The following is a 25183-nucleotide window of genomic DNA, read 5'->3' as shown; positions in this document are numbered from 1 at the left end:
CATGTATCAGTATGTCATGTTTATGAAGTCACAGCAGCTTATGATACAGACCAAGGACCTTCCAGGCTCTCTCACCCCATGAGCTTCAACATCCAATGACTGCGTCTGTTTTCTATGCAGTCATGGTAACTGCCTTGATCCGTCTAAGGCAGTGACTGTTGTCTGTTTTTTAACATATTGCCTGACGTGTTGTATACCCAAAGAGTCCTCAGCAACTCTTACTATTGGGCTAACTGACCACAGATGTCCAACAAACCTTCCTCACTTCTGACGAGTAGCCTAGTCTTGGCAGCAGAAGCACTGTATTAGTTAGGATGTGGGTTTAGTTGTGAGTAACAGAGACCCCAAATAGCAGTGCCAAATGCTTAACACACAAATGGTTAACGCACCTGGCTGCTAACCAAAAGGTCGGAGGTTTGAGAGCACCCAGAGGTACCTCAGAAGAAAGAACTGGCACTCTGCTTCTGAAAAATCAGCCATTGAAAACCCCACGGGGCACAGTCCCACTCTGACACACATGGGGCCGCCATAAGTCGTAATCGATTTGACAGCAACCGTTTTTTTCTGGTTAAGCATGTTGGAAGTATATTCCTTTCCCATGTCAAAGACAGAGCTGGTAGGGCAGGTGTGCTCTATGTTATCCTCCTCCAAGCAGTCCAAGATTGCTCCCACCACATGCTCACAGGAAGAGGGAAGGCGCCAGGGGAGCCCTTCCCTTTAAGACCATGGTTCAGAAGTTGCACACATCACTCTTGCTCATTTCCCGTGGCCAGGATTTAGTTTCGTGGTCATATCTAGGCTGCAAGGGAGGCTGGGAAATGTCGTCTTTATTGTGTGCAGCCATGTGCTCGGCTAAAATGTCTATTGCTATGGAAGAAGGTGAGAAGGGGTGTTGGAGAAAACTAGCAGTCTCCACCAATACCCAGTCATCTCCCCCAAGTAAAGATTCTCACACAGTTGGAACCAGGATAATATTTTATTCATTTATTCACTTATTCATTCAACGAATATTGGACCGTGAAGTACTGAAAATAAGAAAGTAGAAAGATGCCATCACCATCTTCAAAGAGCTGTAACTTGGTTTCGTGGCTAATAAGTCATGACTAGGTGTGGGAAGAGGGAGCCCTGGTGACACAATGGTTAAGCGCTCAGCTACTAACCGAAAGGTTGGCGGTTCTAACCCCCCAGTGGCACCACAGGAGAAAAGACCTGGCGATCTGCTCATGTAAAAATTACAGCCTAGGAAACCCTTTAGGGCAGTTCTACTCTGTTCTACAGGGTCGCTGAGTCAGAATCAACTCAATGGCACATAACAACAGGTGCAGGAGCAGCCTGGGTGGTGCACATGGTTTGTGATTAGCCACTAACCTAAAAGCTGGTGGTTTGAAACCACCCAGTGACTCATGCATGGTTCAAAAAGATCACAGCCAATAAAAGCCTATGGAGCAGGTCTACTCTGTAACACATGGAGTAGACACGACATGGGGAACAGACTGAAACAAGGTGTGCATGTGTACGTGCAGTAATCCAGAAAGAGGAAAGGAGGGAGGAGAAACTGGTGGAGCTGATCACAGGGTAAAACGACACATGGGCTGGGGGTTCAAGCTCAGGTACCTTCTGGAGAAAGACCAGACGTGAATTAAAGGCTGAGGGTAATAACTCTAGTTGAGCTAAGGAAACCATGCCCAAACCGTGGCTTTATGAGACGCATAAATGCAATTTGTTATTTTTAAATGACATATTAATATAATATCTACTTCTATTCCTTGTGCAAACCCTTGATGTTTCTCTTCTAAACTTTCTTACAGGAGATGATGCCATAACTTTTCACTGCTTATTTGGGAATAAAACATGTTCAATTATTCACAAGCATTTCTTGAAGGTTGTCAACATACTAGGCACATGTGTAAGCAAGACAGATATAAAATCTCTCTATATCACATATGCAAAAATAAGAATTATAGAAGGATAAATGTTTGTTTTTATGTTTCCTCTTCTTTAACTGGGGACAAAATGGATAACAAAATTATCCCAATTTGACACTTCTATGATCTTGTGATCTTTTTATTACTGAAATGATTGTTTTACTGCACATTTTGAAAAATGAAAAAGCAAAAATATAGAATCCTGAAAAAAAGGTTGGTTGGTGGAATTTGAGACTTGACTGCTACCAGTCACTCCTGAGTTAAACAAAGGAGCCTAGTGCAGATTATTCATGGAATTTGGCTCTAAGAAAACTCAACTCAATTTCCTGAAATAGAGTGAGTTTGTGACTTCAAAGGGAAACATCTGCATCTCCTTTTCCAATATCCTTTATTGGCATTAGCTTGGACCCTGTGGTTGTTAGAGGTTTCCACAAGATGGCGATATCACCTAGCTGGTTTCAGGATTTGAACTGCCGACTTTTTGGTTGGCAGCCATAGCACTTAACCACTAGGCCACCAGGGTTTCCATATATATATATATATATAGAAATATTTCTGTAGACACTGTACAAAACCATTTTTGAAAAAAAGAACTCCCATAACCCACCATTCTAAAACACCATGTCTGCGTACATATGTTCACTTCCAGCTTTTGTCGGTATACATATACAGTTCCCTGAGTGCGTTCACACGGGAGATGGCATCTTGTTGTTGTTGTATTGTTGGATGCCGTACAGTCTATTCTAACACACAGCAACCTATGTGACAGAGCAGAACTGCCCTGTAGGGTTTCCTAGGCTGTAATCTTTGCAGGAGCAGATAGCCAGGTCTTGCTCCCGCATTGGCATTTTTAGTCTTTTTTTATTCAACACAAGATATATCTTTTCCATATTTCCACATGATTTCCATAATTGTCTCAGTGGTTACATAATACCGTACTTCCAAACTATCCCCCTGTGTTGCACATTATGTGGGATGCGTGTTTTCACTATTTCTAGATAATGGTGTGGTCCACGTCTTTGGCACATCGACTTTTGATTATTGAGAAGAATTTTAGGAATGGGATTACTGAGTCAAAGATATGGGTATCTTTTGCACTTTTAGCTTTCCAAAATGTTGTGCGGATTCCCATTACACGAGAGCCTGTGTTCTAACCAGTTGCACTAGCCCTACGCTATGTTATTGGTTTTTTATGCTGTGTTATTTTACGTCCTAAGATATCCAACATTCATTCATTCTAGTCAACAAATATTTATTCAGCCTCCTGTTCCAAGTTTCATGATGAGTATTAGAAATACTGTAATGAGGTAAGTACTGTCAGGTGGGGAGCCAGATTTTTAATCATATAATCACATAAACAAATTTCAAACCCCAACTATGACAGGTACTGTGAAGGAGAGGGACATGACGCTACCTGGACCTTAAAGAGGAGATTTGACCTGTCAGGAGGATTGTACTCATCCCTAGAGTTTCTGGTGCCACAGCCTTTGCAGATATTGCTCTCTTGGTTTGGAACACTGTGTCTGATTAGCTCCTCCCCTCTTTCAGATCTCGGTTCCCACATCACTACCCAAGCACAGTCTTAGCTCCTGACCAGGTCACGGCACCACTCTCCGCCTGCAGTTGGAAAGCGAATCAATAACCTAGGGGGTATTGCACTAATAATAATCGACAAAAGGCTGATCCCCAAAATGCGAAGATAGTTCACATCCCGGCTTTCCCACTTCTCCGTCTCTGACACCAGCCACCCACATGGCATCTTCTCTCTCTCTGACCCTAACCATCCAGAGTTAGGTCTTTACAAAACTGCTGCCTGTACAGCCCTCTTCTGCCAACCAGCCACCCACAGCTGGCTCCTCACAAGTCAGGTCTCTGTCCTTCTAGCTGACTGCCAAGTAAGCAGATAACATACCCTGCTGGCCCTCACTGCCCCCCGGTGGGTTTGGTAATTCTCTAGAATGACTCACTGAACTCATGAGAGGGACTATCTATACTCACTATAGCCTTTGTAATATAACAAAAGGATATACACAAATAGGTCTGGGAGGAGTTTTCAGCATGGAGCTTCATGTCCCCAGAGACATGCTGGTCCTCTCATAAAAAATGAGAGGTCCTCTCATACGCATTAATCCGAAAACTCAAAATGAAACTCCAAGGCCCCGGGTCCTTTATGATAGTTCCTGAGGCCTCAGTACATGCATGACTGGGGCTTTAAGGCACAGTCAGTGATTGACTGGATCACTGAATATGCATAACTGATTCCATCATGTCCCCACCCCCTTTTTCCTGAAGTTAATTTGCCAGGTGTGATCCTTGTATCCGTTTACGTGCTGTTTGGCTGTTTTAAGAAAACAAACGACACCTTGAATTGCTGGGGAATTCCAAGGGCTATTTTCAGAAACTAGAGACAAAAGGCCAAACCAAGCTCTTTGTCTCACACAGGTGTGCAGTGACAATAGAAGAGAACAGGACTTTAAAGTGTACTTCTGCCAAACTGTGTGCCCTTTTTTTACAGTAGCCTCCCAGAAAACCACAACCTTAAAGGAATATGACCTATCATCAGAGAACCACTAGAATGCTTTATGATTAATGTATTTTCAAGCATGCACAATATAAGGAAATCTGGTCTTCACAGCAACCCTCAAAGATAAGTAGGCATTGATCTCTTCAATGGCTCAGACACATGCTCTGCCCAAAGTCAGACACTAAGTGGAAGAGTAGTGTTAAAGAAAATGCCCCCAACCCTGTTTAAATTTAACTTTTAACCCTTCCCAGAAACTAAAACTCATGATAAAGACATTCTGGGAAAAGTTTAAATAATTGGATAAGCTGTAACTAGGGTAGAGAATACAGACACACAAACTTAATAAACCAATCCAAGCCACCTCCAGCTGATTAAGAGAATAACAACCAATCATTTTAAGTTTCCCTTTTGGGAACTCCTCTAACAGTTTGTACTGTAAATAAGCTGATCAAAATTGTAAAGTAATGAGCTCATTTCTCCTGAGGTCTGCTCCCTGCTCGAGAACAGGTTTTTCAGCCCAATAAAACCAAATTGGCTCATTAATCAGATTTTTCTTTCAACAGTTCTGGGGTCAGAAGTGAGATCCAAAGAACCCAGACCACCCCGTGGCTGGTGAGTGAACAGGTGCTGGTGCCCACAAGGACCCCTATGTCCCCTGTTTCCCTCACCAATCTCACAAGAGTCTGAAGGACAAGTCTCTCTGGATTCAAGCGCCACTCTTTGCATTTTGAGCTCCCATTTTATTGGATGACTTGGGTTAGGTCCGAATAAGGTTTGCAGTCCAGACATCATCTTGGCAAGTCAGACTTTGGTTCTGTTTATTTGGGTAAGGTGTATGAACCTCTGTGCCTCTAGACAGCTGTTTAACTGGGCCCTCAGTTTAGGTATAGTCATTTTGGGGATTCTAAGCATGGGATTCTTCTGTTCTCACTGCAGAGCCACAGGCTTCTTGGAAGTGGGTTGACTATATCAAGGACAACTTGAATTTTTAGTGGCCACTTTGGGGAACTGAGTTCCCATTTGCTTTGTTTTTTCTATTTGGGGCACTTCTGTTCGGTGTTCAGGTTTCACTATTGGTTCCCATTTGCTTTATTCAAACACTCTTCTTGTACTAGGTCCAAGGGAAATCAGACTGGGTCTAACAGAACTCATTTTTTTTTAATGGGCTCAGCCTGTTGCAAAGGATCTGGGCTCCTCCATCTGAGACTCTGGCAAGACTCTGGCAAGTTGATATGTTTTTAAAAATTGGACCCAGAGCCTTTTTTCTTTTTTTTCTGTCTAAATGGGTTGATGTTACCAAAGACAGCTTGGTGTTGCAGGGACCAGTTTAGGGAACTGGGTCCCCATTTGCTCTGTTTTACGTTGAGTTGTCTAAAAGTGTTGGCTGTCTAAAAACGTTGATTGTCACATAAAGGGGAATCACAGGCCGTATTAGCCTGTAGTTCAAGCCAGCCTCATGAACTAGTGCGTTTGCCATTCTAACTGAACCGGCATCCACTTCGACAAACTTTGCTATATAGCTGGGTGAACTTCTCCTTGTCTCATTTTTGTCCTGAGAGCTTGGCTTTGATCCAGAGAGAGCATGCGCTCTGCTTTTCCACCTGCCTGGAAATGCAGATTGTAGGGTCTGACTTGGGAGGTGGCCAACTGACTGGCTAGGGACATATTCCTACCTTCCATTGCCAACTCATATGGGGTTGTTTTAAGCCTCAGTCTTCTCTTCTAGAAAAACTCCTGCTTCCTGTCTTTCTAAGTGGATAATCTGCATCTTCAGTGGCTACTTTGATATGATGAGGCATTTTAAAAGACATGACGATTTCAGATTTGCCTCTCTAAAAGATTTTGTCAAGTGTGCAGAAGATAGGATTAAATCCCTAACTACACGAGGAGCAACAGTTAGTCCTTCAGCTCCCCATCTGTATGTATGCACATGCCTGTCTGTATGTGTATGCTATATTTGTATATGTAATAACTTCAAACCTCCATATAGTATTACCAAATTAGAATGTAATACACCTTCAAAGAGCTTTCTTTGGATTGGCTTAGAGATAAATAAGAGTTTGTATAAATTGAATAGTCCTAATACTCCCAGAAATTAATGTAAGTGAATGTGGTCTGACAAAAGCTTTTATGTTTTATAATATGTCAGCTTAAAACAGTTTCCAAGATCCTTTTGGTAATTTATAATCTTGGACTTAGGCTAGATTGAGTATGCGGGATGTATTTGTTAAAGAAAAAGGGGATACTTTCGTCCCAAGGTAAACAAAAGTGGCTGCTCTAGAATGAGAAATAAAAACAAAAACCTAGATGAATACAGAAGGTTGTGGAAGGTTAGAAGAAGATAAGAAGAAAGTTATCTAAGATCTGATAGGTTTATTTACAGGATTGTTACAGAGTTTTAGTATCAAATAGTATGAAGACCAGGAATTTGATTTTCTCTCTGTTAAAATGACAAAGTTTTCTTTGATTACTGGGTTGCTCTTTGTAAAAGGCTATAAAACCACAGAAGACTAAACTTACTGCCAAAAGAAAAGCAAAGAAGGACAAAGGAAAGAGTCAAGGGACCCGTGCCTGCAGAATGGAAATCTTTAGAAAAAAAAAAAAGGCTGTTGAAAAATAGGATAAATAAGATGGACATTGATGGAGTTAAAATAAAACAAATACTGTCTTAATACAGTATTATCAGAAGTTGGGTGGGTCAATAAAGCAGCCAAGCTCTTAACCACTACACAACCAGGGCTCCCCTCCAACATTAAAGAGCCATAAACAAGTCCCCTTTATTGTGAAGGAATTTAAAAAAACCAAAAGACAAAGAACACACTGAGAAACCTACCTAAAATTTCCTGGGGGTATGGTGTAGCAGATGGATCCTGGTTGAAAGCAGAGAATACCAGAAAGATGTTTACCTGTGTTTTATTGACTATGCAAAGGCATTTGACTCTATGGATCATAACAAATTGTGAATAACATTGCAAAGAATGGGAATCTCATAACTCTTTGTTGTGCTCATGTGGAACCTGTACATAGATCAAGAAGCAGTCATTCGAACAGAACAAGAGGATTTAAAATGCAAGATTTAAAATAAAAAAGGTGTGCAGCAGGGTTGCATCCTTTCACCATACTTACTCAATCTGTATGCTGAGCAAATAATCTGAGAAACTGGACTACATGAAGAAGAGCACAGCATCAGGATTGAAGGAAGACTCATTAACAACCTGTGATATGCAGATGACACAACCTTGCTTGCAGAAATGAAGACGACTTGAAGCACTTACTGATAAAGATCAAAGATTACAGCCCTCTACCGTGTGTCTTGGGAGTTATTTCCTCAGTCTGCGAAGCCGCACTTGCACTCGTGGGATCCCTGGGGGACATTTCTTTTTTTTTTCCTTTTTGTCTCTCTTCATTTCTCAGTTTCTCATCTCTCTATACTTCTTTTCCTGTCTCCTGAATACCTGGCTCTGTGTGACATCTCTACCCCTTCTAGCCAGGCTGCACTGCATGGCCTAGGAGCTACTTCCCCAGTCTTCACAGCTGCACTGGTGGGATCCTTGGAGACTTTTCTTTTTTCTAATTTTTATTTATTATTATTTTTCTTTTTTTCCCTTGTGCTTTTCTTCACTTGTCAGTTCTTATCTCCCTACTCCCACGGTAAGCTCCCTTAGCACTTTTTGTTTGTTTGTTGTTTTTGGCTCTCGTTTCTCTCTCCTCTCCCTTCTCTTTCCCGTACCCATCTTAGCTCCACACATTACAACCTTCCTCCCTCCTACCTGCCTATCTGCACTGTGCTTTGAACATCACACCCCCGAGCAGCACAGCCATGGCCTACCTGAACCTGCCCTGCAATGATTCCTGGCCTGCCCTATTGTCCCGCCTGTTATTTACGTGCCATAAACAACTCATCCCAGCCGCTCCCCTTCAGCTGGACCTGCCCTGCTGCACCATAGATGAGCAACTGGCCCTGCCCATTGGACAAGGAGGTGAAAAGTACTGAGCCCACGGATGAGCAAACAACGAAGAATGTACAGCCTACCTGCTCAGATATAACCAAATAAAACAAAAAAGCAGAATCAAACAAACAATCTACAATCAATAAATGAAGAAAATACTGAATGTCCCAAAGACAGCAGACAATATCAAAACATATAAAAGAAAAAAAACAGGGCAGTATGGTTCCAGTAGGAGTCCAAAATAAAACACCAGATGACTTTCCAGCAGAAGAAAAGGCACTAGAACTACCTGATAGGGAATTCGAATCTCTAATATTCGAGCTATCTAAGAGTTGAAGCAAAAAGCAGATAAAAATGAGGAAAAAATAGACAAATTCATGGAACAGGCAGACAAATTCATGGAAAATTCAGACCAAAAAATGGAATAATTCGGGAAAATAATACAGGAACAAAATGCCAAAATAAATTCACAACTAGAAATCATACAAAAACAACAGCTAGATTTCAGAAATGGACAGTCGTAGAAGGGCTGAGAAGCAGGTTTGAAATGATGGAAGACAGATCAGTGAAGTTGAAGACAAATACTTGGATACAACGCTGTTTGAGGAAAAATCAGAAAAAAGGATGAAGAAACCCTGAGAATTACGTGGGATACAATCAAAAGCAAAAATTTGGGAGTGATCAGAGTTCCAGAACACGGCAAGAAAACAGAAAAAGGAGAGGGATCATTGAAGAATTGCTGACAGAAAACTTCCCTAATATCATGAAAGACAAAAAGCTGACCATCCAAGAAGCTCAACAAACCCCATATAGGATAGACCCCAAAAGAAAATCACCAAGGCATATCATAATCACGCTCACTAAAACCAAAGAAAAAGAAAGAATCCTGAGAGCAGCTCGAAAAAATGAAAAGTCACATACAGAGGAGGAACAATAAGACTAAGCTTTGATTATTCAGTAGGATGCATGCAGGAAAGAAAGCAATAGTAAGACATACATAAAACCTTTAAAGAAAAAAAATTGCCAACCAAGGATAATATATCCTGCAAAACTCTCTTTCAAATATGATAGTGAAATTAGGACATTTCCAGATAAACAGAAATTAAGGAAATATGTAAAAACCAAACCAAACTTACAAGAATTATTAAAGGGAGTCCTTTGGTGTGAGAACAAACAACATCAGACCACAGCCTGAATCTAGGATGCAAGATTGCACCAGCCAGATACCAACCTAGGAAATGAACTCTCAAGGACTACCCAAAACCAAAAGAATTAAACAGGGAACCAGAGAGGTTAATCTGTAAATGACAATGTCAGAACAATAAGAGAGGGAATAAATGGTATAGATATAGGTATAGGTATAGAACTTTCTAATGGAAAAGGAAGGCAAGGCAATACCAAGGTTCAAACCTAGGAAGATATAGGGCAAATCTCAAGGTAACCACAAAGAAAGTTAACAAACCAGCTCATCAAAATAAAGAAGAAAAACATAAAGTCTCAGTAAAAACAAAATCTACAAAAACAAAAGAAATGAAAAAAACAAAAAATCCACCAACAAAAAGGAATTCAGCACAGGAGAATAAGAGGAACAAAGAAAACTTCAGCACCACAAAAAAAGCACAACAAAATGACAGCAATAAACTCATAAAAAAAAAAAAATACCTATCAATAATTACACGGAATACAAATGGCCTTCATGCACAGAAGTGACAGTGTGGATAAAAAAACAAGATCCATCAACATGCTGTCTACAAGAGACATACCCTAGAAACAGAATAAATTTATTAAAAATCAAAGGATGGAAAAAAATATATCAAGCAAACAGCTGCCAAAGACTACAGCCCTCAGTATGGATTATGTTGATAAAGAAAACAAAAATCCTCAAAAGTGGACCAATAAGCAACATCACGAAAAGTTGTCAAGAGTTCCATTTTACTTGGATCGATAATCAGTACCCATGAAAATAGTAGTCAGGAAATCAAATGCATTGGGCAAATCTGCTGCAAAAGACCCTTTAAAATCTTAAAAAGCAAAGATGTCACTTTGATGACTAAAGTATGTCTGACCCAAGCCATGGTATTTTCAATCACCTCATATGCATGCAAAAGCCAGACAATGAAAAAGGAAGACTGAAGAAGAATTGATGCCTTTGAATTATGGTGTTGGCGAAGAATACTGAATAGACCATGAACTGCCAGAAGAACGAACAAGTTTGTCCTGGAAGAAGTACAGCCAGGATACTCCTTAGAATTGAGGATGGCGAGACTTCGTCTCACATACTTTGGACATGCGATCACAATGGACCAGTCCCTAGAAAAGGACATCATGCATGGTAAAATAGAGGGTCAGCAAAAAAAGAGGAAGACCCTCAACGAGATGGATTGACACAGTGGCTGCAACAATGGGCTTGAATATGGCCGTGATTGTGAGGATGACGCAGTACCAGGCAGTGTGTCATTCTGTTGTACACAGGGTCCCTGTGAGTTGGATCTGACTTGATGGCAACTATGAAAATTTTCTTTTTTCTCCCTACCTGATCCCTCTGGAATTGGAAAACTCTTAATGAGTATCCTTATCTTGTGGCAATGTAATTACTTGCATAAGTTCAATAAGTTCCTTGTTAATAGAACACAATTGGAAACTCTAGTTATATAACCAAGCTTTGGCTGGAAAGTCATGTTTGAGAGTGATTCTCAGAGAATCAGGTATGACCAGACAAGTTTAAGAAACTAAGATTGACTTTTTGGAAAACTGGTCTGGTACCTGGCTTATAGGGTTTCCAGCCTTACAGGTGAGTAAGGAAGGTCACTCTCGGGCAGGCCCAAGAACCATATGGTATTTTGGGACCTTGAGAAAAGAAGAACTCGCCCAAATCTGTAGGAACTACAGTGAGATCTGGTGGCAAGTTCTTTGCTTGGCCTCCTAACGTTGACAAGCTTTTATAAATTTACTTTGAAGTTCCTTATGAAAACTCCCAACAAAAAAACTTAAAAGATCTATATGATAAATTGTCGTTATTGCTGCGCCAGCCTTATTGTAAGATCAATGTCTTTGCTTTGAAATTGTCTTTGATCAAAGGGAAGGTGAGTGTAGAGAGAAATTTTATGTTTCAGTAGAAAATTATGACAAGCCCTTGTGGACCATCAGATTCTGGTCCTGTTTATTGTATTTGAGCTATTTTATATCTCCTTGTAAACTACTGACAACTAACGGTTTTGTTTTGTACCTGTAAATTGAACTAATTCTTGTTACATAGTTTATGCTTTGAATCAATGACCCAAAGAAATATGAGAGGCATCAACGATGTAAAAACAAGAAAATAGACTATTGCTCATTTAAATACAGCACTAAATGGAAGTTTAAAAGCCTCTAACTGAAAGGCAGATGCTACCACAGTAGCTAAAAAGTTGTTAGAACAAGTTTTACGTCTTTTAGAAGTGCCTTTAGAATTGTCTAGTGATTGGGACACACATTTTACAAAATCAATTATCAAGAAAATTTGTCATGGTATGCGAATTTGCCAAGGTCTGCGTTGTCCTTCTCATCCACAGTCATCTGGCAAAGTAGAAAGAACAAATAGAACGCTAAGGCTAAAATTAGTCAAACTCTCAGAATCCCTAAATCTCTAATGGATTAGTCCCAGCTTACCTCAAACAGGTGTACGCAGCCTTCCAAGAACTAATTTCTGAGAAAGAACACATTCCCCACAACCTAAAACTGGGAGATTTGATGTTCTGAGAAGATCAAAAGAAATCAGCACCTGAACCCTGCTAGAAAGGACCCTTTTGGGTGCTGTTCACCACCCACACAGCAGCCAAACTCAAAGGAATAGATCACTGGGTACATAGCTCTCAAACTCAGACTCACCCAAGATCACTGTACCCCAGAGGTAGATGATGTCCTGAGGTAGACAGTTTCCACCCAAGATTCTGGATAAGTCCATGACTGAGCCTCAAATCTGGACCATACCCAGTATCATTATTTTTTTGGAAGGGTAGACAATCATGCTATCCATTCCCAGGGTACCAAAATGATTCTTTTGCTCCATGAATCTCTGCTCAGACTTTGTCCCCTGATTGGCAAGGATTTTGTGGATTAGAATATCTAGTTCTACATCTTTAATTCTTTAGGGCCCTTAATGCTAGCCAAATTTAAATCTAGGACCTTTTGTTCATTGACTTAAAAGGGATTCCAGTCCTCTAATTGGTCTAGCTTCTGGTTTTCACTCATTTATTAGGGCAATCTTCCCTAGTTTAGGGGTTTCAAAAAGCAATCCATAATACAAGTAGTCCCCAGCTTCTGACATGGTTCCATTCTGATGGCTCGGTTTTAAGTCTGAGTGAGTGACTTGGTTTTAACTTAAGTTGAATACCTCTTTTTTTTTTTTTTTAGCTTTTATTACTATTGCCTTTTATTACCAATATCTTTGTAAATCCAATCTTTGAACATCTGAGAATGGTAACATCAGCAAATTATGCAACATTGTATGTAGAACACATTACTAACAGTAAGATGTACCAAAACAAACAAACAAGCAGCAACAAAAGAAACAAACAAAAAAACAGAAGGTCATAAGAGCTGTTCGTCATAACTGGACTATGTCATAAGTCGGGGAGTACCGGTATATCAAAGTCTGTAAAGCTATCTTTTAACTCTGTTTCATAAGTGCTGGTGTTTATGAGTGGTCATATCCTAGAAAGATGACCAGAAAGGGGCCGAGGGCAGGGGGGGAATTGTTAAAGAAAATGCCTATCCTCTCAATTTAAATTTAACTCTTAACACACATCCCAGAAACTAAAACCCATGAAAAGGAGTTCTGGGAAAAGTTTAAATATTTGGATAAGCCATAGCTAGCCTATAGAATGCAGACACTTAATAAACCAACAAACTGAATAAAAAATAATAAACAACTACAACAAAAACTTATAAAAAAACCTTAATAAACCAGTCCAAGCCACCTCCTGCCAATTAAGTGAATTACACACTCATTTTACATGTCCCTTTTGGTAACTCCCCTGTCTGTACGGTATATAAGCTGATCAGAATTGTAATGCAATGGGCTCATCTCTCCGAAGGGATACTTCCTGCTTTTGAACATTTTTTTCTGGCCAATAAAACCTTTTAACTCTAATTGGCTTATCAATCACATTTTTCTTTTGACAGTTCCTTGACTTCAAAATTGGCTTTTCTATTGATTGCTCACCATTACGAGTGGTCCTAACTACATGTGTTACCTTCTGAGGACAAATTCTTGGTTGTAGCAAGCTCGGTGTGCTACAAGGTTGTCAACCTTACCTGCCGTGACCATTCTGTCCAAGTGCCATCAGGTGTTGGTCTGTGACAGTGTACAGCTCACCTGTTGCCATGGCAAGGAGCAGAGGTGTGTGTGTGGCCCCAGGGACAGAAGCTAATCGTTCCTGTTTCCCTTTTTCAGTTCAGACTCTGTCATCTGAGCCATGAGATTCTGGTGGCTCCTGCTTGCTGTTGGAGCCTGCACAGGGAACATAAACTCACAGGACATGTGCAGGCAAGGGCATTCTGGCATCCCTGGGAATCCTGGGCACAACGGTTTGCCAGGAAGAGATGGACGAGATGGAGCAAAGGGGGACAAAGGGGATGCAGGTACTCCCCACCTGGTAGCCTTTAGCTGCCCTTCCACTTACCTCTCTCATTCATTTTATCTTATCGATCCATTCATCCATCCACTTATTCATCACTCATTCATCCATCGAGCAAACGTTTATTGAGAGCCTACTCCATACCAGATTCTTCATTAGGTGTTGGCGATGACGCAGGACAAGACTGGCACGACCCCGCCTTATGGACTTTCTAATTTAGTGGGAATACCTGTTTGTTAGCCGTCACCTCTGACGCTACAGGGCCATTTTCAGGAGCATATGATGGTGTAGACGTTCCTGCCTCATGCGACAGGTATGGTGGATCTTTGGCAACCTGGGGTCTATAGCTGCCATTGAGTCAACTCCAACTCATGGTGACCTCATGTACAACAGAACAAAATGCTGCCCAATCCTCACAATTGCTGGCATGTTTGAGTGTGTTGTTGTGGTTACTGTACTTCACCAAACATGATGTCCTTCTCCATCGATTGATCCCTCCTGATGACATGTCCAAAGCAAGTGAGTTGGGCAATATTCTTCTGTGATGCATAGGGCTTTCATTGACAATTTTTTGGAAGTAGATAACCAGGTCTTTCTTCCTAGTCTGTTTTAGGCTGGAAGCTCTGCTGAAACCTGTCCGCCATGGGTGACCCTGCTGATATGTGAAATACTGGTGACATAGCCTCCAGCATCATAGCAACACAAGCCACCACAGTACAACAAATGGACAGCAGTGAGCACGTTAACCATTTGCACCACCCAGGGACTCCCCTGCAAATTTTCTCTGTGAGTTCTCTCTGACTGGATAGTAACTCTCACAAATCCATGTAATTCCAGTCACTTTTTGGCATTAGACCAGTCTCATTTCCAGATAGCAAAAAGCTTAGTCCAAGTTTATAGCAAAACCTCAGTCTTACTGAAATCAAGTCTTCTACCCTCCCCCGGAGACCAGCAGTGGGGTGGGTGTGTATGTGTTCACATGCTCACATTCATCTCCGGATATATCTGTCTTCGCAGTAAATCCATCCGGTACTTCCACTGTCCTTCCTCACTGCCAGGACCACCTCTGACTTCAGAGACAGGGCTGGGTTAGGGGAGAAGAGATGCAACAAGTGTTACTTCACAATTACTCTAAGGCAAAGATGAGCAGATAAGGGCGCAGGGAAACAAGAGCACTGGAAATGGAACAGCCAGAATGCAGTAAAAGAGAATGTTGACACATTATGAAAAACGTAACTAATGTCACTGAACAAGTTGTATAGAAATTGTCAAATGGGAACCTAATTTACCGTGTAAACTTTCACCAAAACACAATAAACTATTATTTTAAAAAAAGAAGCATCGCTTACCTAGTGCCACTATAGTCTGGCATGGCTGCCTTCTGAGGAAGACGATCCAACGCCGGCCTTTCTTTGACAGGTGTTTTGGGGTTTTTTGTGGACTTCCTGCACTCACTGCCCAATGGCGTCCAAATGGCCCTCAGCTCCTAGCTCAGTCTCTCTCTGGGGCGGGGGCGGGGGGGTCCCCTCGCCTTGGCAGACAGTTCTCATGGGTAGGGTTTTTTCAATATATCTCAAGCCTGGCCCTCTGAAGGCACTTTATCCCCTAGGAAAAAAAGGTACTTTTGCCCTCGTGGACTCAGAAAGCACTGGGTGTTCACAGTGCCACTGCCCTCTTGGCTCTGCCATTGGGACAGCTGCAGCCGGCCTTTTCTTTAGATTTTTCTAGTTGGAAGTCGGCAGTTCCATAGTGCAAACAGTTAATGTGCTCAGCTGCTAACTGAAAGGTTGGAGGTTCAAGTCCACCCAGAGGCACCTTGGAAGAAAGGCCTCGTGATCTACTTCCAAAAAATCCGCATTGAAAATCCTATGGAGCACAGTTCTACTCTGACACACGTGGGATCGTCAGGAGTCAGAGTTGACTCCAGGGCAACCAGAAAAGTTGAAAGTCAGGCATCAGTCTCCATGACTTCACACTCCCAGGAACACATTCTAGCTTTCCCTAAAAACACAATTAGCTCCAGGTTCAAGGTAACATTTCTGCAGCTCACCAGGCCTCTGGCCAGAGGGGTATGGTAGGTGGGGCCAGGTGATAGTTGTTTCTGGATCTTGTACTCAGTCCTTCTCTCTGACTTAGAGCAAGTGTGTGTGTTATTTCCAAATGTATGAGATTTAAATTTTTAAATATTTATTGTATTTTATGCACACAAAAGGAGACAGAATGATAGATTAAAACAAAAACAAACCCGTTGCCATTGAGTCGATTCTGACTTATGGTGCCCCCATGAGTTACAGAATAGAACTTCATGCCAGAGGGGTTTCTTGGCAGGAATCTTTACAGAACCAAATCGCTAGGACTTTCTCCCATGGTTCCACCGGATGGGTCTGAATCGCCAACTTTTAGGTTAGTAGTCAAGCGCGTCTGTCAGTTTGTTGTACTATGGGGCTTGTGTGTTGCTGTGATACTGGAAGCTATGTCACCAGTATTCAAATACTAGAAGGGTCACCCATGGTGGACAGGTTTTAACTGAGCTTCCAGACCAAGAAAGACTAGGAAGAAGGACATGGCAGTCTACTTCTGAAAAGAATTAGCCAGTGAAAACCTTGTGAATAGAACAGAACACTGTCTGATACAGTGCCAGAAGATGAGCCCCTCAGGTTGTAAGGCACTCAAAATACGACTGGGGAAGAGCTGCTTCCTCAAAGTAGAGTTGATCTTAATGACATGGATGGAGTCAAGCTTTCAGGACCTTCATTTGCTGATGTGGCGCGACTCAAAATGGGAAGAAACAGATGCAAACATCCATTAATAACCTGGAATGTATGAAATATGAATCTAGGAAAATTGGGAATAAATGGGAATTCCAGAACACTTAATTGTGCTCAAGAGGAATCTGTAAGTGGATCGAGAGGCAGTCGTTTAAACAGAGCAAGGGGATACTGCATGGTTTAAAGTCAGGAAAGATGTGCATCAGTGTTGTATCCTTTCACCATACCTATTCAATCTGTATGCTGAGCAAATAATCTGAGACTATATGAAAAAGAATGGGGCAGCAGGATTGGAGGAAGACTCATTAACAACCTACACTACGCATGATACAACCTTGCTTGCTAAAAACAAAGAGGACTTGAAGCACTTACTGATGAAGATCCAAGATGACAGCCTTCAGTATGAATTACACCTCAACATAAAGAAAACAAAAATCCTCACAACTAGACCAATTAGTAACATCATGAGACATGGAGAAAATATTGAAGTTGTCAAGGATTTCCTTTTACTTGGATCCACAATCAACACTCATGGAAACCGCAGTCCAGAAATCAAAAGACGTGTTGCACTGGGCAAGTCTGCAGCAAAAGATCTCTTTAAAGTGTTGAAAAGCGAAGACCTTGAGGACTAAGGTGTGCCTGACCCAAGCCATGGTGTTTTCAGTTGCCTCATGCGCATGCCAAAGCTGGACAATGAATAAGGGAGACCAAAGATGAATTGATGCCTTTGAATTGTGGTGCTGGCGAAGAATATTGAATATACCACGGACTGCCAAAAGAACGAACAAATCTGTCTTGGTGGAAGTACAACCAGAATGTTCTTTAGAAGCAAGGATGGTGAGACTGCATCTCACATACTTTGGACATGTTATCAGGAGGGATCAGTCCCTGGAGAAGGACATCATGCTTGGTAGAGGGTCAGCAAAAAAGAAGAAGACCCTCAACAAGATGGATTGACACAGTGGCTGCAACAGTGGGCTTCAGCATTGCGACAATTGTGAGGATGATGCAGGACTGGGCAGTGTTTCGTTCTGTTGTGGATAGGGTCGCTATGAGTCGAAACCAGCTTGACAGCACTAACAACAATAGTCAAGTGTGAACCTTTTGTGCCATCCAGGGACCCTTAGTAAGACAGGCAGATAGACAGACAGAAAATAAGGAGGAATAAGACAAATACTCATCTCTAATACCAAAGTCTCTGCCTCTCCCCTAAAGAATCTCTTTCCTCTCCAAATATATCCAATACCCATTCTTTCAAATTTCCATATTTCATACTTATATTTTATTTATATTTTTAGATAGTTCATATATATATATTTCTTAGAAGAATATTCTATCACATTGCTCATGCTAAAACTTCATCTTTTTCTTGCCCTGTTAAAACTTATCTGTGTGTATGTTTTATAGTAAGCAAATTTTAGTACGTTAAAAACCCCAAACCAAACACGTTGCCATCTGACTCATAGCGACCCTATAAGAAAGAGTAGAACTGCCCCACAGGGTTTCCAAGGAGCAGCTGGTGGATTCCAACAGCTGATCTTTTAGTTAGCAGCAAACCTCTTAACCACTGCGCCATCAGGGCTCCTTTAGTACATTACCTGTACCTAATTTGTAAACACACACGTACGTAATGATTAGAGTATGCGTTCACACTATGTTATTTGGGGGTGCATAATCAAAGAAGTTTGGTGGCTACTGCTCTAGAGAATGGAAAAACTGGGAATTCGGCAGAGGAACCAAAAGCAAGTTAGGAGAGGAGAACTTTCACCTCTAATGTGGTCTGTGCAGGGAGTTGAGAGGGAAGGAAGAGGAAGTAAATGTAGGGATGACCCCAGTCAGAGGCTCCCAGGGGTTCCCAGTGGTACTCAGGGCTTATGTGGGAGCATTAGCTTCAGACCTGCTGGCAAAGTCAGAAAGTCAGACATGATCACATCTGGGAAGTTAACTTCTTTTCAAGCTCCACTAATATATTTGCCCTATCTGTCCTGCCTCAGGAATTGGAGGCTGACCCAAGCCTGCCCTATCACCCAAGGCTGGGTCAGTGGGGCTGGGATATGGGTGTCTCTGCTGTAATGGGAGAAGCCAGAGTCTGGGTTGAACTGTGCGCTATTGAGCATCAAGCTGCCTTTTACCATATCTGGAGCCACTTACAACTTGCTCACTAATAACACGGGAAGTGGAGCTCAGGGTAGCCTGCTCTGAGGACCAGGACTCCTATGTGGTCGGCAAAACCTTGTTCATGTGACATTTCTCAAATGGGGTCTCCTGACTAGATTGGTGATATTTACCAAGAAAGATCCTTCTAGGAGCCTCCTTCCCAACCCAAATAGTGTCATGCTACCTTAGTCATCTATGTTTTTGTAGGAGGCTAATGAACCTTCTACTCCACCTTTCCACAAGAGTGATGGAAAAGGAAGAGGAGAAAGCCATCCACTCCCTCCAGCATTCAGATCACATGACCAGTATTCGGCACATGAGACAAATGCAACTGTGACCTGCATGGCACACACACCCCTCCTTACCCATCTGTTCTGTGCACTCATGCTGTCATCTTGGAGCAGGGTACTTGGGAAGTCCACACCACTGCTTTGATAATTCACTTACTTTACTCAACTTAAACCAGAATGCTCCTTAGAAGTGAGGACGGCAAGACTTCAGCTTACTTTGGACACGCCATCATGAAAGGCCAATTGGTAGAAAAGGATATCATGTTTAGTAAAGTAGGGGGGTCAGGAAAAACAAGGGAAACCCTCAGTGAGATGCATTGACACAACAGATGCAACAATGGTCTCAAACATATTAATAACCATGAAGAGGACTGGGCAGTGTTTCATTTTGTTGTACATTAGGTCACTGTGAGTTGGAGCTGACTCAATGGCAACTAAAAACAATAACAACTGCCTTGATGTTTTCTCACACATCTGCCTTTTTCCACCTATACTTCTGTAAGGGAGGGTAGTTTATGACAGGGCTGGGGACCACCCCAGTACTCTCCAACATCTACCATTCATTGACACCATGTCTAGTAAAGTCTGAATTGGAATTCTAAATCTTGTCTGTTTTTTTCCTTTTTCAACTAGGAGAACCAGGACTCCCTGGAGGCCCAGGGAAGGATGGAATCAATGGAGAGAAAGGTGAACGAGGTCAGAAATTGTTTTCCTATTTTACCATGATCTAATTCTGAACTTTCAATGAATTAACAATAATTATCAAGTGTTGGAAACCCTGGTGGCATAGTGGTTAAGAGCTATCTGCTAACCAAAAGGTTGGCAGTTTGAATCCACCAGGCACTCCTTGGAAACTCTATGAGGCAGTTCTACTCTGTCCTAAAGGGTTGCTATGAGTCGGAATCGACTCTAGAGCAGCAGGTTTGGTTTTTTTTTTTTTTTTTATTAAGTGTTTACCAAGGATAAACTCTTTACTAGACTCTGGGGTGATCCAAAGATAAAGCAACACAGTTATTTCCCTCTAAAAGCTATCACTGCTGAATATTTTGATCAGAGAACTTATAGAAGAATCTTGATCAAAAAAGTGAAAATTTGGAACAGAATTTCAGATTGTCATGGAATCCAGACTTTCTGGAGACTATTCCCCTGAAACCATTCCCCTGAGATAATCTTTAAACCCTAAACCAAAATATTCCATGAAGTCCCCCTTAAATCAAACAATAGGTTAGCTAAATTAGTACAGGATCATGCTTAAGCAGGAAACCCTGGTGGCATAGTGGTTGAGAGTTATGGGCAGTTCGAATCCACCAGGTGCTCCTTGGAAACACTATGGGGCAGTTCTAATCTGTCCTGTAGGGTTGCTATGAGTCGGAATTGACTCAACAGCAATGGTTTTTTTTTTTTTTTTTTTATGTTGAGCACTGTGGTCTTTTAAAGAATGATCTATCTGGGATCAAGTTGACAACAGCAACTCAAATGTTAGATAGGAAACTTAGGGGTTAGTAAGTTTATGTTAATTGGGGAGGAACAACTTGGGAAAGGAGGGTGAGAATGGTTGCACAACTTGAAGAATGTAATCAATGTCACTGAATTGTACATGTAAAAATTGTTGAATTGGTGTATGTTTTGCTATGTATATTCTCAACAACAACAACAAAGCCTATGATTTAATCTAAGGTTCAATAATTTTTTTTGTAAAAATAGTAAACATTTTCAACTTTCTATGTCATACAGTCTCTGTCACAACTAATCAACTCAGCTGTTACAGTGAAAAGCAGCAAGATGCTCTGTAAATTAATAAATGTGACTGTGCCCCAATAAAACATCATTTGTGAAAACTGAAATTTGAATTTTATATAATTTCCCTGTATCAGGAAATATTATTTATGACCATTTAAAAATGTAAACAATTATAAGCTGTCGATGGTACAAAAACAGGCAGCAGGCCAGATTTTGCCCAAGTGCCATAGGTTGCTGAACCCTGATTTAGTGGATGAGCACTGAGGAGTGAGACTGAGTACTGACGCAGTGGGTCTGGCAACACTCCATGGAGAAGACCACTGCATGGTCTGGCCCAACTGTGGTTGGGCCTTGAAGGGTAAGGACTCTGGCAGGTGGAGATTGATTGACAGAGAGAACAGTCATAATGGCAAACATGTATAATGTTTATGTGCTACGTTGTTCTACATGCTTTCCGTGTACTGACTTGATGCAATAGCCCTAAGTTAGTAGGAGTCCCTGAGTGGCACAAGCAGTTAAGCACTCGTCTAGTAGTCAAAAGGTTCGAGGTTCAAACCCACCCAAGTAAGGCCTTGTGATCTACTTCTGAAAAATCAGCCACCGAAAACTCTAACGGAGCACAGTTCTACTCTAACACATACGAGGTCATTATAGGTCGAGTCAATTTGACAATTTTTTTTTCTAAGTTAGGTGCTATTACCATAGAATTTTATAGATAAGGGAAGAGAGGTGTAAGTGGTGCAGACAGGATAGAATCCTGCATTTGAACTCCAGAACCCATGCTTGTAACCATGACTTTGCAGACTGGGTGGAGGAAATAGGGGATCACTGAGCATATATGTAGAAAGATGAATTGTGCAATACGATTTACAATGACAGGCTGGAGCTGGACAACAGAGCAAGGAATGCCACACTCGTGGCTTTACTTCGTGTTCCTTTCAGTGCGGATTTTTTATTGGGTGTTACACAACGAGGGCTGAGTATCAGTTAGCTGAAAGCAGCCTTCGTAACAATGGCCTTTTGCACTTCTTCCCTAATCAGAAAAGCACATTCTCCCAAGCATCAGCATAGTGTAGTGGTCATAATGGTAGACTTAGGTGGTCAAGAGTTTAATTTCTGAAGTGATCCCCTGCGCTAATTTATTATACAGGAATCAAAAGGTGGTATCTGTGAGCTATGAGAAAAAAAGTTACCGGACAGAGACACCAAATGGAGTTACAGTTTGAAATGGAGAACAGACATGAACTTATTCGGAGAACTGACCCAGAAGCTCCATGGGAGAAAGACCTGGCAATTTGCTTCCATAAAGATTATAGCCTGGGACATGAGTCAACTGCCGACTCAAAGGCATTGTCTTAGGCTGGGTTCTTAGAGACGCTAAAACCAGTGAAGTGTTTATATATACATATGTCATAGAGAGAGAGATTTATCTCAAGGAAATGGCTCACATGGTTGTGATTGTAGAGGCTGGCAACTCCCAAGTCCATCGGTCAGGCATCAGGCGCCAGGCTGGAGGCTTCTCCTGACTCATGGGGCTGAACTTCAGGGGGCGCTGAGCTTCAGAGGCTGAGGAACCCAAGATCCACAGATCAGATGGCAGGCTGCTGACTCACAGCTGCAAAGGCTAACGAATCCAGGATTGGCAGGTAAGATGGTAGGCTGACAAGCCAAATGCAGGAGCAAGAGCAGAGCAAAAGCCAGTGAGCTTTGACAGAAAGTCCACATATATTGGGTGCAGACCAACCTCCAAGGAAATTCCCTTTCAGCTGATTGGCTACCCGGAACAGATCCCACCATGGAGGTGATCACATTATATCAGATCTCATCATGGAAGTGATTATATGACTATACGAATGCCAAACTACATTGTAACTGCCGAACCACTGAGAATCATGGCCAGGTTGACACACAACCTTAATGATCACACGACCACCACATTTTCTTTCTAAAATTTTTTAAAATGTGTGTGTGTGTGTGTGTGTGTGTGTGCACAGTTGGGGAGTAAATGGATTTTAAACCCCGAACCTGTACTATACTGGTGTTGTGGTGGTTAAGGTTGTGTGTCATCTTAGTTGGGCCATGATTCTTAGTGGTTTGGCAGTTATGTAATGGAGTAGTTTGGTAATTATGTAATGATGTGGTTTGGCAGTTATGTAATGATATAATTTGGCAGTTATGTAATGATGTAGTTATCCTCCATTTTGTGATATAATGTAATCATCTTCGTGATGTGATCTGATGTGATCAGCCAATCAGTTGTAAGAGGAGTTTCCTCGAGGGTATGGCCTGCATCCAATACACATGGACCTTCTGGCAAAGCTGTCTGGGTTTTGCTTGCTCTGGATTCTGCATGCAGCCTGTCATCATCTGATCTCTGGCTCTCGGAACTTGAGCTAGCTGCCTGCTGTATTGCCTACCAATCTTGGGATTTGTCAGCCTCTGCAGTCTGTGAGCCAGCAGCCTGCTGTCTTACCTGCTGATCTTGGATTCATTAGCCTCTGCAGCCTGTGAGCCAGTGACCTGCCATTTGATCTTTGGTTTGTCAGCCCCTGTAGTTACATGAGAAGCCTCCAGCCTGACATCTGCCCCATGGACTTGGGACTTGCCAGCCTCTACAACTGCATGAGCCATTTCCTTGAGCTAAATCTCTCTCTCTATAACCCACTGCCTTTGAGTCGATTCCGACTCATAGCGACCCTATAGGACAGAGTAGAACTGCCCCATAGAGTTTCCAAAGAGTGCCAGGTGGATTCGAACAGCTGACCTTTTGGTCATCAGCCGTAGCACTTAACCACTATACCACCAGGCTTTCTTCTCTCTCTCTCTCTCTATATGTATATATGCTTCACTGGTTTTGCTTCTCTAGAGAACCCAGCCTAAGACACATGTACTACTTTGTCTCCTTTGTATGTTCAACAACAACAACAAAAAAACAAAAGTTGTTTTCTACAAGGTTATGTTTCATAGTCATCTCTTCCTTTATTCCCCCTTTCTCTGTTTAGGAGCAGATGGAAAAGTTGAGGCAAAAGGCATCAAAGGTGAACCAGGCTCAAGAGGATCCCCAGGGAAGCACGGGCCAAAGGGATTTGTCGGTCCTATGGGAGAGAAAGGCCTCAAAGGAGAGACAGGCCCTCAAGGGCAAAAGGGGAGTAAGGGTGAAGTGGGGCCCATTGGGCCAGAAGGCTTACAAGGCAACCCTGGACCTTTGGGCCCAACTGGCTTACGTGGCCCTGTTGGCCCCATCGGAAAGCCTGGTCCCAAGGGAGATGCTGGGCCCATAGGGCCCCAGGGTGAGCCAGGAGACAGGGGAATGAGAGGCTGGAAAGGGGATCGAGGAGAAAAAGGGAAAATTGGTGAGACTCCTGTGTTGCCAAAAAGCGCCTTCACTGTGGGGCTCACGGTGTTGAGCAAGTTTCCTTCTTCAGATTTACCCATCAAATTTGATAGGATCCTATACAATGAATTCCACCACTACAACGTAGCCACAGGGAAATTCACCTGCCACATCGCTGGGGTCTATTACTTCACCTACCACATCACGGTGTTCTCCAGGAACGTGCAGGTGTCTTTGGTCAAAAACGGGGTGAAAGTTCTGCACACCAAGGACGGTTATCTGAGCTCTGAGGACCAGGCATCCGGGGGCACGGTACTGGAGCTGAAGCTTGGGGATGAGGTATGGATGCAGGTGACAGGAGGAGAGAGGTTTAATGGCTTGTTTGCAGACGAAGATGATGATACAACTTTCGCGGGCTTCCTACTGTTCACCAGCTCGTGACCCAGAGGGTTTATAAACTTGCCTCGCCATCCACAGAATTAGCTTAATGAAGAAGTCATTAGGTGAATTTATGATATTAATTGCACTAAGTACTGCAATAATCATACAAAGGTGAGAATAGGAAAGTTATCCCTAAAACTGATTTTATGAAAATTACTGTCTTTCCAAGAATAAATTTAAAAATAACTTGTGCTGTTTCTTTCTTTTTTTGAACACTTTTGGGTTGTTTCTTCTAATTTATTTAGTAGTTTCCTTCATTCCTATTACCCGAAGAATCCTTTTTGTGTGTGTGGCGTTGGGAAGAGTGTTGATATCATGTTAGTGCTCTAAGGAGCCATCTGTGTTTCAGGGATCAAGAAAAGGAACATGTTTGTTCTATTTAGTGACTAATGAGCTGGCGAAAATGAGACATCCCAGAAAGCTGAAGAACATTTTG

At 42.0% G+C, this 25183-nt stretch overlaps 1 protein-coding gene across 9 annotated transcripts in view; it reads left to right on the top strand.

Moving 5' to 3' along the window:
* SPATA13 (spermatogenesis associated 13) overlaps positions 1–24314 on the top strand; it is a 207974-nt gene extending 183660 nt beyond the window's left edge. For 5 of the 9 annotated variants that reach the window (XM_049867142.1, XM_049867143.1, XM_049867145.1 and 2 more), the window contains 2 exons: positions 19866–19928; positions 23975–24312. In XM_049867142.1, coding sequence (XP_049723099.1) covers positions 19866–19928; positions 23975–24253 — 342 coding nt within the window. In that variant the 3' untranslated portion in view covers positions 24254–24312. Of the gene's footprint in view, positions 1–13833; positions 14022–14176; positions 14205–19865; positions 19929–22436; positions 22553–23974 lie in introns of those variants that run through there. The other 4 variants (XM_049867148.1, XM_049867152.1, XM_049867150.1 and 1 more) reach the window with 4 other exon arrangements.
* Positions 24315–25183: the final 869 nt, after the last annotated feature.

The sequence above is a fragment of the Elephas maximus genome, chromosome 23, assembly GCF_024166365.1.
Source record: "Elephas maximus indicus isolate mEleMax1 chromosome 23, mEleMax1 primary haplotype, whole genome shotgun sequence".
Taxonomy (NCBI): Eukaryota; Metazoa; Chordata; class Mammalia; order Proboscidea; family Elephantidae; genus Elephas; species Elephas maximus.
This window is presented reverse-complemented; position numbering and strand designations above follow the sequence as displayed.